Genomic DNA, 13,517 nt, shown 5'->3' on the forward strand with positions numbered 1-13,517 from the left:
CTAATTGTTTTATTTATTTACGTTTTCTCTTACACAACGTATGACAATGACACGTTTTAGCCATCAGTAAATTGCATGCTGCTATCAAGTGGCTGTCGTACATCAATTGACATGTTCCGTTGCACTTATTTGAAAATCGGAGATTCAGCTCTGAACATCACTAATCATGATACAGTAAAGCTGCTGCCAACTGAAGTAGTTCTATAAATGAAAATGTTGTATAAATAACTGAGCAAAATAGCATAACACTGCATAAACTCTCCGCCTCTGGACAGAAGAGTGGGTGCATACATGACGCACTGCTGTTGCAACTGGTCGGCCAACGGCCAAAAAACAACATGTCCTTGAGATGATTTACCCTCTCCTCCTCATGCTACCATTCTCAAGGTATAACTTTCAGAAATTTGTTGTTCGTAACTCATTTTTTCTTTGGACCCATTCTAATAGGTTATTTTTTAAATATAAAGGATCAACGGAAAAATCTGTTATCCAAAATGATTGCCCCCCATTCATTTGGTTAACTGGGGGTTTATTGTATTGTAAGAGGGAAACTAAATTTTACAATTAAAAAATCTAAATTTAACCAAATTTTTTTCACCCATAAATTGTACTTAGTTATATGATAAATTGATTTATATAATATCCAAATAACTATTAGGAATGTTAAAGTTTATTTTTAAAAGCTTGTATGTTAACCGTTTGCGATCGGACGGCCAGTACTACTGGCTACACACAAAACCCAAACAGCACGGACTATTTACTGTGTCAGCTGTCTCCGGCGCTCAGATGGCCATTACTACTGGCCAAGGTTGTTCTCGCTTACAAGTCGACTGCCATCTTGCTATGTGTCACGCCGACTCGAATTTAAATGGCATTACTATCTGCTTTGTTTATGTAGGTCATATAAAGTTTAAAAATCAGGAAACCTTGTATGAGTATACACGTTTTATTTATACAAACTTAAAATTATTGGAATAGTACAAACATTATAAAGGTAATACATTTTGGTATATTGGTAGATAAAACATAAAATAATAAGACTTGTCTATGAGGTTGGTTAACAAACAGGAGAACTATTTAGTTTTTTTTTTTTTACATTTTTAGTATTTTTTTCTGTGTGATAAGTTTGAAAGCATTGTCTATACTACCTAGATATTCCTCACCCAGTTTTGCACTAAGTTTGTTATCAAATTCTTTGCCTACATCTGAATTTAACTCATATCATGTAAAGAACTGATCTCACCAGGACTATTGTAGGATTCATTTTATGTTTCAACTCTTCAGAGCATGAATTCTCTTCCATATTTTCAGTGTTTTATAATTATAAGAAAGAATGGACTAAGTATTAACTAGTAATCTATAACATTATTTACAAAAAAACAGTTAGTAGTAGTAGGCCTATACATCACAAATATTGAAATAATTCTTTATTCTGTAAAACAGGAACCACTGACTAAACTGTTATAATTTTACCGTGATAAGTCTTCAACAATTAGAAACTATATACTTATTTACAAAAACTACTTATAAACATCACTCATGTAAAAGAATACTGTTAACCTGTACTGTTTGGTGTAAACAAATAATATTATTTAGCTAGTTAATTTGGTGCTAAAAACAGCTGTTTATACAGTTAAATATTGCCTCACAAGTGCTGCAGACCTTCCGATTGTTGGAGGAATTTTATCTAGGCCAATTCTACTGGCTATTCGACCTAAGAGGACAGCCTATGAATACTGCACCTGATCTCAAAGGGTTAAAACATGAGTGAAGTTATAAATTTTGCATTTCCAAACACACCTTCTCTCTCTAATTCATTGTGGTGTTGGTAAATATTTGTATACTTGTGAGATCAATAAGTTGCTAAAGGTTGGAAGCTGTTTTACTCAGTTCAGGTACCATAATTGTCATTTTGTTGTGTAAAACTCACGGATTTATACTCCGCAAATAGTTTGTATGAGAAATTGACTTTAGCCCATACAAATTTTAAAATGTTTACTCAGTGTTCTTATCTTACCAATTGACCATAGATTCTTATCTTGTTTTTCATGCTTTCAGTACACCCACGGTTTCGTCAACTACAAACACCCCCACCAGGGGAAGGAGCATGAGCACTGGCAGAGAGACATTGCCCCCGCCCCCTCCCCCGCCCGTGGAGACCCCCACCACCAGTCCTCAGACTGTGCAGATGTCATCGTCTCCACGGACGTCTCTGACTCCCGAGCCTCTGCCTCCACCTCCACCCATCCCAGACCTCCCACCCCCACCCTGCAACATACCACCCCCACCCCCTCCACCCCCGCCCATGCCGGTGGCTAATGGACCAACCACACAGTCGACATCACCGCCACCACTCATCATAAACGGAGATGTTGGAAAATCACCTGTGAAACAGGTATGAAAACAACGCAAGGAAAATACAAGTTAATTATTAGTTTTAATAATATTCGATACATTTGATGTAACATATTAATTTCTTATCACTTATAACGTAAATAAATTTTGTATTAAAAATTAATGTAGAATCCAAATCAAAATAAAACGATTAAGCATTGAGGGAAAACAATTTCATGTCTAGTTATTGTTACACTATACTTTTTTTAATTTATAAAATTGTGTTTTAAAATATTTTGAAATCATTCAAAATTAAATCAAAGCCATCTGGAATTAAACAAAATAAGATATATAATGGCATTTTTAGCTATGAGATAGCAAGATTTTTATAATTTTATGTCTATAAGTTGTAATAAATTAAGTCAATAATTAATCATAGTGCTTGCATTGTTGTTAATAATCAAATTTGTAACAAATAATGGATTGTATTGTGTTTAATTAATACTGTAGATCTAAATTATAAGAGAGAACTTGTGTTAAACTTTCATCAGTGGATATTTATGCAATAGTTTAATACAATATGGGTCTAACCATAAAGTAATATTTCATTTATGAATTGATTTCCTTGTTTTACAGATATTATCGACTTCACCTCCTAAAATGTCGCCTCCAAAGCAACTAGGGGATATTATAAACTCTGCTTCAATAAACGCCATTCGTCCCAAGCAAGTACCGCAGTGTGACCCACGTTGCGACTTGTTGAAGGCTATTAGGGATGGTGAGTACTTGCCTTACTTACACCTAACCGCTTTCTGCTCTGTTCCATCTAGAATATTTATGTCAGCGGTGTGAAATCAGAATTTTTTTATTGATAATCTTTAAGATTACAAGTAGTATCAATTATTGAAAGTGTACGTAGTTATTTATAAATTATAAAAGTTGGTTAAATTATCTTCTCTATAAGTAAAATGCTTCCACTCTGTAGATGGTTTTTTGCAAGAGCCAGTTCTTTATTGCTGTCTTAATTTTCGTGTGGCTATCTTGATGTTTCTTCATTTCTTCTGGAAGAGCATTAAAGAGTTTCTTCCCTGAAAAGGTTAGTTTTTTTTTCTTAAATACAGGTGTTTTGTGAGAAGGTAATGGGAAATCTTCAAAATGTCTTGTATTATACTCATGGAGATCACCATTTCGAGGAAGGTCTCTTGATTAGCAGTACAATATTGTTTCCAGAATATATAAATTCCAGAAAGCCAAATTAAAGCATTATGGAATTCATGGAAGTGCCCTTGATTTTATAAAATCATACCTCATCAATAGAACACAAAAAGTATACATCAAAGGAAGTTGGTCACAGGAAGTCAAAATAGAGTACGGTGTCCCTCAGGGATCTGTACTTGGACCCTTACTTTTTATCATATATATAAATGATATAACATTGGCTGTTGATGCTAATACGCTTCTCTACGCTGATGACACAACTTTTTTCAATAGTAGTAATAAACTGAATGAACTAAAGAAATTAACCGACACCACAATAAACAAGGCATCAATATGGTTTAAAGAAAATGGTTTTTTAATGAATGAAACTAAAACTCAAAACATTTTGTTTACTTTAAAATCAATTCCTGAAAATAGTTTTAATTTTGAATCAAGTAGTGTAATCAAAATTTTAGGAATTCATATTGATAATAATCTTTCATGGGGACCTCACATTGATTTTCTGTCTACTAAATTATCTAGAATTATTTTTTTATTGAGACGTCTATCTTGCTGCATAAGTGAAAATTATGTTCGGACTGCATATTTTGGATACTTTCAGTCAATTTTGAGATACGGATTAATACTGTGGGGAAATAGTGCTAGAGTTCAGGAAATACTGGTGCTTCAAAAGAAAGCTGTTAGAATTGTTGGTAAAGCTGAATATCTTGATCATTGTAAACCTGTTTTCATTAACCAAGGAATACTTAAAATAGTTAATTTATATTTGTTTAACTTATCTGTTTACATTTTAAATAATAAGGACTTAACACACGAAACAAAAATAACATTTTAATTGAATATTGTCGACTGAGCAAATCTTTGAATAGTCATGTTATAATTGGCTTGAAGGTGTATAACAAATTGAAACATTTGATAGAAAAATACCCTCTTAAAAATTTATAAAAATAAACTTTATGAATGGCTATTAAAAAACCTTTTATATAATATTGATGAGTTTTTTCTATTAACAAAATAGACTTTTAATGATTGTTTTAAGATAAACTCATAATATAACTAGTATAATTATCAACTAGACAATTAATGTCTTATATTGTTATATATATAATATTTATGTATTATACTTATTAAATATTATTTAGAGACAATGCTACTTAGTCTGTAGCTGAATTAGACTTTGTCAATGCATCTAACATGTTTTAAGACAAATAAACAAATTTATTATTATTATTATATAGAGAAATCACTGTCCGTATTTTCAATTCTCTAAAAGTAGCTGTACAAATCACTCTAGGTCCTAGCTTGCCTATTAACCATAGTGCTTTCCTCCGAACTTTGAGGACTTTCAATAGGTTAAATTGATTTGTGCCTTCCCAAGCTGCTATTTCATACCTGAAATGACTTAAATAGCTCATAGTACGCTATTTTGGTAGATTTAAGAGTGCTTGTTGCATGGGTCCTTCGCAAAGCATATAGTGATAAATTTAGTCCATGTCAATGTGTTATTTAGTGTTATTCCTAAATAACTCATGTCCCCTGTTTCTTGAATATCAGACATTTTGGACCCATGGTTTTCATTATTTCTTAGAGTGAGTTGTTTAGTCTTCGAGCTGTTTAAGAGCAGATTTGCAATATTGTTGGGCCATATTGAATGAGATGTAGGATTCTAGCTGTTCAACATCCTTCTGGACTGAGAGTATTATGGTATCGTCTGCGTAAATGATGGAATTAGTGAAGTTTTCAAAGAATAATAATATTAGTAGCTTATTGGTAGATGCAATCTACAGCACGTCCTAAAAGATGAGGGATCGAGTTATAGGTAGTTTATCAGACTGGACAGTGTATTTGTCTCCAATTTAACCTCTACAACTTGGTAAACTTCACTCAGGTAGCTCAGAAACCATTTTAAGGCTGTTGGACACCAAGAGTTGTAAGTTTGGCTAGGATGAGGATATGGCTAAGACAGTAAAAAACTTGATTTAGTGTGTTGTCAGCTATGTTAACAAAGAAGCTGATCAGCGATTTTCTCTGGGTCTGTTTTTTTTTATTAAATTTTTAAACGAATCGTCTGTTGTTCATTGATTCTTAGCAAAATTCTTATTCTTTTCTCTATTTAAGAGTTCCCAGATTGCTTTTGTTTTATTGGTAGCTTGATATGTAGCTTGCATTAGTTTCCTTCCTAAATTGACTGAGTTACAGATCATAAGCTTTCTTCTTCCGGTTTGCTTCAGATTTATCTTCAGTTCTTCCTGTGAGGTTAAACTTAGCGTTCACAATGATAAATTCCATTTGTAAGCTTAAGGTTTCTTCTTTATAGGTTATGTTCTTTTAGTGTGTCTTTGTGTTACTTGAATTAATCGTAAATAATGTTTATGTTGTATTAATTTGAAGATATTTATATTGTTTAATGGTCCTATCATTGGACATTATTTTTTTATGCTTATATCTTAAAAAAATTTTAATTGTTGTAATTGTAGGCATCAAACTTAGAAAAGTGGAGAAGAACGAGCAAAAGGAAGGAGAACGGACGAATGCGCTGCACGATGTTGCGTCCATCCTCGCCCGTCGTGTGGCGGTGGAGTTCTCCGACAGCGACTCGGCCTCGGGCAGCGAGTACGACAGCGAAGGCTGGGGGGAGCAGGAGACGAGTGCTTAGGCTACGTACAACAGCAATATTATTATTTGGGTGTTTGGCAGATATGAAACAACTCCTCAGTCTGTTTACGGCAGAGGTAATGGACATGAATTAGGTATTAAAGTAAGTATAGAATCGTTTTGGCAAAATTTTTAGTTTGTATTATTTTTTGTAAAATGTTTTGTAGAAAAAACCTAAACCATTCATTTATAAAAGGCAGTGGTGGTTTTAAAATATTTAATATTTTATCTTTCAGACATTTGGAGTAATAGCTTTTTGAAATAGTTTATGTATAAAATAATAATATTTGTTGTTATTCTACAAGTAAAATAATATTTAAAAAATCTTGTGGATGCTGCAAAATATTAAAACAAATGACTTGATTAGATATATTATAATGTTTATTTGTGCTCAAGATAAATATACTGCATTATCAACGAATTCGTACAAAACATACAATGTATGTGCAAAAAGATTAAGGATATAATGACTATTACCTCTGCAAAATAAAACATATCAAAAACAGCCCCCATAAGAGTTTAAGTTCAAAGAAACAAGTTCAATTTGGCACTATTTATTTATTATTAGGTGCTCGTTAACTGTGTCTGTGGTATTGTTTTAAATTGTTTTTGTTTTTAAATATTATGATTATTGTTTGCAGTAGTGAATTTCAGATCCCAATGTGTTTTATGTTGGAGTGTGTTATTTTTGCATTATGGGAATCATTTTTCTTTTCTTTAATATTTTAGTGTTGAAAATACAATTTAACTTTACTGGTATGTCAAAAATTCTCAAAATAGGTAATTAGTTTTTATTATTGATTATTTTACAGGGAGCACAATAACATTTTTTCTAACTTTGCTTGAACCCTTGAAAGATTGCAGGGCCCCGACCCCAGTAGCTCAAAGAATATAATGCATTCCACTTTGCAAAAGTTAACTTGATACCATTTCCTATTGATATTGTATATTGTAGCTACTCATTATGTATATAATGTATGTATTTATGTAATAGTCATGGCAGATCTAATAGGCTTATGTATTCTAACGCCTTATCAAAATGTATAATCTCAAAAATTTTACTTCTCAGAAATTATTAGCAGTATTGCTGTACAATACTTACATTATTATTCTTAGATAAAAATGTTCTCAGTTGTTTTTTATACATTGCACGTAGGTGCCCAAATTAATACAAAGTTAATATTTAGTCATGCAGATATTTTAACAAGTACGTCTTTAACCTCTAGAGCTTTATGTTTAGTTATAGTCATATTCATATTTTACTGTTAGAGATGCAAATATTTTTCTGTATTTTGAACCGGAACGGTTCCCAATTTACAATTAGTGAGTTAACCGATCTTGTCGATATTTTATTGCCTATGGTCAATTTGTATTGTCGTAGAATAGTTACAAAGAATATAAGTAGAGATAAATATTTATTTTTTACGCAAAGGACAACATAGATTGACAAAAACATTTCCATATACACGAACTCATCAACACGTTACATACAGACACATACACACAACACAGACTATATAATTTAAGTTACCAGTCAATTGATCGTGTTGTTCTTTGCGGATGAACGTTTTTATAGATACTGTAAGATAATTATAGGAATGAACGTGTTAATTCTTGTATCTGTCCCCTTCCTTAATATTTCCATCGTTAGTTCCATAATTTTATCAAATGAGATTCGCCTAAATTAATAATATGTGTACCTGTATATATTTATAAAAGTGTCTAGTGAAATAAATTCAAAATGTTGATAGTAGCTCTTATAAGACGTGTGAATAATTGAATTGAACTTAATATGATACTGTTTTGGATTCAATCATATTTTTTTTTTTTTTTTACTTAGAAAACGAATTATTGTAATTGATCGACTCTAAGGTAAATTTATAAGATGAATCAAGAATAAGACCAATTGTTTAAAATGAAATTTGTTATATAAACATTTAACATACGAGTTTTGATAGATAGGGAAAAAGGGTGGGCCTCTATCAGATCGGAAGGTTTATTCCTCTTTTAAACATACAGACTACACACAAATAAGGTATTTTTTTTACCCAGTGTGCACTTTGAAAATCAAATTGGTTACTTATTTTAGCAAATAACTTTTTACTATGGTTTTGGATATATCCCGATAAGATAATTAATAATAAATTATTATTTTGTTGTAATATATTACTACCTACATTGAAAATATAACAAAAACTGAAAACTCCTTTATACTATCTAAAATAAAAGCAAATACTCTATTTACTTTGACAGTTCCAAGAATCTATGATCATTTTAGGAGGTTTGTTAGAAAAATATTTTATGGACTTTTAAAAACGTTGATTTACATCACTAAATTATTTTTTTATAAAAGTTGAATAATACTTTTTTCTGTTTGAAGACAAAAAATAGTAAGGAGTTTGTCTAATTAAGCCTAAAAATTCGTAAGAGACATAATAAATACTCCAGATTTGGACTGATGGCTGGTTGAAAACTTCTGAATTTAATTATTCAATACATTTTTTTCATCATGTTGGTACACTGCTTCCTTGAATTGGTCTTGGGTTAGAAGTACAGTATCAGTATGCATCTTGTTTGGATTGCCCTCAAGAACGGCTTATAGTCTCACACAGTTGTGTGTAGAAGACCTTAAAAGTTTCCGGAAATTCGTTTGTCTCGCTCCACAAACCCACATGTGCAAACAGATTTATATCCTTGTCCACTTGTTCATTATATCTGTAAGCCATTCTTTAAATTTTCAACCCCATCCTTTACTTTATGGTAGATCATTGAAAGTTTCATCACGTAGTTCTGGCTCATTCTTTGGGATTTCATCAATGCCACATCCTTTTCCTAGCCAAAAACTATCAGACTTCTGAACCGTACTTCATGGATTCTGGCAGCCTTGTTCCAGTGTTTGTTGCTCGGTTACAGCTGACGTGTTGGAGCTGCCCGCAGCACAGATAGTGTGAGACGGTTGTAAAGTCACCTTACTTGCGATAACTAACACAGTACTTCAAGGGCTATTCCAAAAGTAACTAATATTTGGTTATTTAAAAAGCACCTAATCAGATATACATATTTTACCATATGCATTTGAAAACTACAAATTTCCCCTATTTTTTGTTACACAATTGCCATTAAGATTTAAGCACTTATCATATCTTTTGACTAATTTAGAAATGCTTTTTTTTAAAAAAAAAATTGGTGCCTTTAGCAAGCCAGTGACAGCGTCTTTGAGTTAATCGTCATCATGTAAACGCTGATTTCTAAAACCGATTTGGAAATTTGGGGAAATTTATCCTAAAGTTCAAGAGATTTTGATACGTCGATCTTCTCTAACTGTTTCGTTTATCTTGTCAACAAGTTCATCACTCACCACTGATGGGCCAGCCACTTTTTTCTTCGTTGTTGATGTTTGTTCGTTCACTTTTAAACAAGCAAATCCAGTTCCGTAAGATTCCTTCATCCATAATGTATGGCCCATAAATGGCGCAAAGTTCTCTACGAATAGCTGCCGCTGAATATTGTTTTGCTGTAAAAAAACTGCACGCCAAACACTTCGCATGTGGCGGAAAACTCAATTGCAACACATTAAGCAAAGCTATAGAAAATCACTGAGCACTTGTACGATCTTCTAACTGCCACGGCTATCTCCACTAGTACCAGTGTTGTAAGTGAACTGTGGTTACTTTTGGAACAGCCCTCGTATATGTGTGGATATCAAATTGTACATAAGATTTCTATTGCAATCACATCTGTGGTCCATTGGACAGCGTCTTTTGAAGACTGCAAAGGTTCTTCTCAAACAGTCTTAATCTCCTCTTAGAAACTAATGGAGAAACCCATGGACTTGGTGAAATTTTGTCTTGAAAATTTGTGTTTTGTTAACTCAGAAGCACGTGAAGCATTAATAAAAGAAGCTCCGTGTGTATTAGAGCCTGCAGAATAAGCTTTAAAAAGACTGTCAGTGTTTGAAAAAAAAGAAAAAAAAATGGAATCGTTAAACTGTATCACGTTTTCTTGAAGTTCTCTAATTTAATATTCATTTGATTTGTTACTTGCCTCTTATATTATAATCTAATTGTAATATTTATTTATTTTCTAATATTTAAGAACTGCACAAATTTTGTTATATCTTTTTAAGTCATATTTTAGCTTTATTATTTTACTTGTTATTGTATTTCAAATTCCCATTTTTTCTACACTATGAGTTGAATAAAGTTAATAATAAAACAAAAATCGTACGTACATTACTGTTCTTATCTAAATAAATTTTCTTCATTACCCTTTTTTACTCATTTTAAATCGATGAGTATCAGTATGTAATGTAAGTTTTATTAAATCTGAAGATACCGAATAAGTATGTAATTATTATTCTTTAAGGAGAACATATTTAATTCCAACCACAGCATCTAAACCACTAAAGTAACAAATCTGCCAGATTAGTGGGGGTATATTGTTGCAGAGTTTGTTTGCCAATTCCTATTACACATTTCTGCAAGAGGACTACTATTTATCTTTACATTCCAGTTGTAAAGAATGTTTGAAAACTTTCCTAGAAATGTACTGTAGTTTTTAAGACATTTAACTAGTAGGAAATAGGGTAGTAAGAAAAAAATAACAGATATATAAAATTTAATTTAAACATTTGTTATATTATTTTACATTTTATACAACGCTTTAAAATCATTTGTATGCCATTTTTATTGCATGCACCACATATTTAAGTAAAACCTAGTGAATGCTTAGTTGTTGCCGAGTTTAAATTCAGCCTCTGATAAATTCCATTTATCTGAAAAAAAAAACATTTTTTTACTGTCATGTTTTTTTATTTTTGCACTGCAATATTGCAGTAGTGTGGGCTTCCAGCCATTGTTGACAATGTGAAAATTACCGTAAAACTTTGCAACACTGTATTTGGTTATGTTCAAACATTTTTATGCATAGTCATTATCTCTGCTATGGAATTCCTCCTCTTATGATGGAAGAATTTATATCGTTCCTTCATATTGTGTTCATTTTAATGATCATTATTATCTGTTTCTTCTGGGTGTTCACACTAGAAGTATCATTAATGATAAAAATATACTAGCTGCCAGACACAACAAAAGCGTGTGCTTTTCAGAAAGTCTTTGGACAAGAAGCTTATAAATTGCACCTAGGTCTACAAGAACCTTTGCGCTGATTCCGGAGTGACAGGATATTCTGGATAGGTAAGGTTTGGGGTAGAGGCTGCCTCCTATTGAGGTCCATGAGGAAAAGTTTAGGGCACTAATCTCAAGTCACGTCCATTCGAAAGAAGGGAATGCCAGCTCTGAACCAGCCTCTCCAGTCAAAGCAGGCAGGGGGTGGTACACCCTTGTGTTGAGGTTAGGGAATGAACCCCACCAACTCCAACAGTCCTCTCCCGCAGTAGACTAGACCTATCCAATTGCCCATTAAACCCCAGAATCTCGACATTTGCAGTTAGTGATGTGCCGCTCCTGGACATCCATAAGGTTGTTCAGATTTAAGTGACACATCGGTTTTTGCTGTGCCCAGTGGTAGGTTCAACTGGAAGGTATAAATCATCCAGAAGTGATCCCTGCTGAGTTGATTGAGTGATTAGTTAATATATAACGTTTCACTCGAGACCTAGACCTGTTTTAACTTGAAACATTTTCTCTAGACTGTTGTGTTGAATTTGCATTAAAAAAGTCGTATTTAATTAATTTCCATCAGATGTAATTGACTGCCAAATTTTTAAATTTCAATAATTAGAAAAGGATATGTTATATATTGATTGATCTCCAATAAACATCGGTAACTTCAAGAGGATGTTCTTTGTACCAATAGGAACCGTAACTGACATATCCCTCAAATATTCCTTTCTGTCAGCTAACGAGAGAGTTTTTAACCGTTGATACTTCTTTTGTGGACACTTTATTCTCAAGTTGATCTCAACTTCTATCCAGTAACACACAGTTCATATTCCACTAATTAGTTTCACTTTGTCAATTTTACTCTTAATCATAGGTTGCCGTATTTTTTTGGTTCAAATTTTAGTATTTTTTTCAAATGTTATGGGTGATGAGTGAAATGTTCACTGTGTGAAAAATGATTACTGTTCTTATGTCAAGATGAATGTATATAAAATAAATGTACTACAATCTTCTATTATATCAAAAACTCATTTGTATGCGTTTTTTTCAGTTTGTAATGAACGTTAATTCATAGAGTTGTATTACATTTTTTTAAATCATACTTAAGGGTTATTTACATCAAAATATTGAGAAGTTTTCATGATAAATCAATACTTTTTATTATTTTTATTTGATTCGGATTAGTTTCAATTAATTTTGATTGCCAATTTCTTTTTCTTTTATTTGTTGAAGATATCACCCTAAATTATTACTTGATTTATATTATATATATATATAATTTATTTGAACGATGTACAGTTGTTTTCTTATTTTCACCGATTGTATATAACAGATGAAAAACGAGTTTCTATAGGAATGTGTTGGATGAAGTCGTATTTACACTAGAACATGGTACAAGACCAGTCGGTACACTTGTAAATATATGTATTATATATGTAGAAAGGATTGGATTTTTGTATCTAGTGTAATGCTTTCTTTATAGAAAATTATGCTTACTTTTACCAAAGCTAAAGTAATATTCTTTTTAATTACCATTCGTGTACAGAGACATTTTAACTAAACAGATAAAAGAGTTTTATATAGCATCAAGGTTTGTCAGATTAGTGTGTACAAGTGATGGTGATTTTGAATGTGTACACATACCCCCTCAACCTGGTATGTGTTATATTTATTTCTGATAATTATTAAGCTTTCAAAGCTCAGTTACTGTTGGGATATTAGTAACCATCCAATTACAAACTACTCATGGTATATATCTTATAAATTTATAAAGAAATAAATGTTGATTAAACAATTAAAATGGTGTGTTTTGTTTTTGCTGCCTGGTTTTTTTATTGCCCTTAAAATACCTCTTACTGGATTAATCTTTGAAGCGTTTACTGATCTGTTTGATGTCGATTGCAAAACTTCCAAAGTGCGATCTCCCCCAAAAGGGTTAGTTTATATTTTACCACTAAAAACATTACCTAACAAAGATTGTAAAATTATACATCAATGATCAGTTGATTTTTAAAGTTTAGTGGTCTTTGATTTTTCTTTGATCCTGTTTCTAGTTGAAAATTTGTGTGGTTTTTCCAGATGTGATTTTGTGCAGCGGGGATTGTTGTTTGTAAACAAATAATTTTGGTTCTTTCTTCGGAAGTTTTTTATTTGAATTGAGCAAAGTCTTATCATACACTTTTAATT

At 32.0% G+C, this 13,517-nt stretch overlaps 1 protein-coding gene across 1 annotated transcript in view; it reads left to right on the forward strand.

Annotated features, from left to right (window-relative positions):
• LOC124363169 (wiskott-Aldrich syndrome protein family member 3) overlaps positions 1 to 13,131 on the forward strand; it is a 35,195-nt gene extending 22,064 nt beyond the window's left edge. Inside the window, exons 8-10 of the mRNA XM_046818314.1 lie at positions 2,059 to 2,395; positions 2,971 to 3,112; positions 6,030 to 13,131. Coding sequence (XP_046674270.1) covers positions 2,059 to 2,395; positions 2,971 to 3,112; positions 6,030 to 6,208 — 658 coding nt within the window. The 3' untranslated portion in view covers positions 6,209 to 13,131. The remainder of the gene's footprint in view (positions 1 to 2,058; positions 2,396 to 2,970; positions 3,113 to 6,029) is intronic.
• The last annotated feature ends 386 nt before the right edge of the window (positions 13,132 to 13,517 follow it).

Source organism: Homalodisca vitripennis, chromosome 5 (assembly GCF_021130785.1).
Source record: "Homalodisca vitripennis isolate AUS2020 chromosome 5, UT_GWSS_2.1, whole genome shotgun sequence".
Taxonomy (NCBI): domain Eukaryota; kingdom Metazoa; phylum Arthropoda; class Insecta; order Hemiptera; family Cicadellidae; genus Homalodisca; species Homalodisca vitripennis.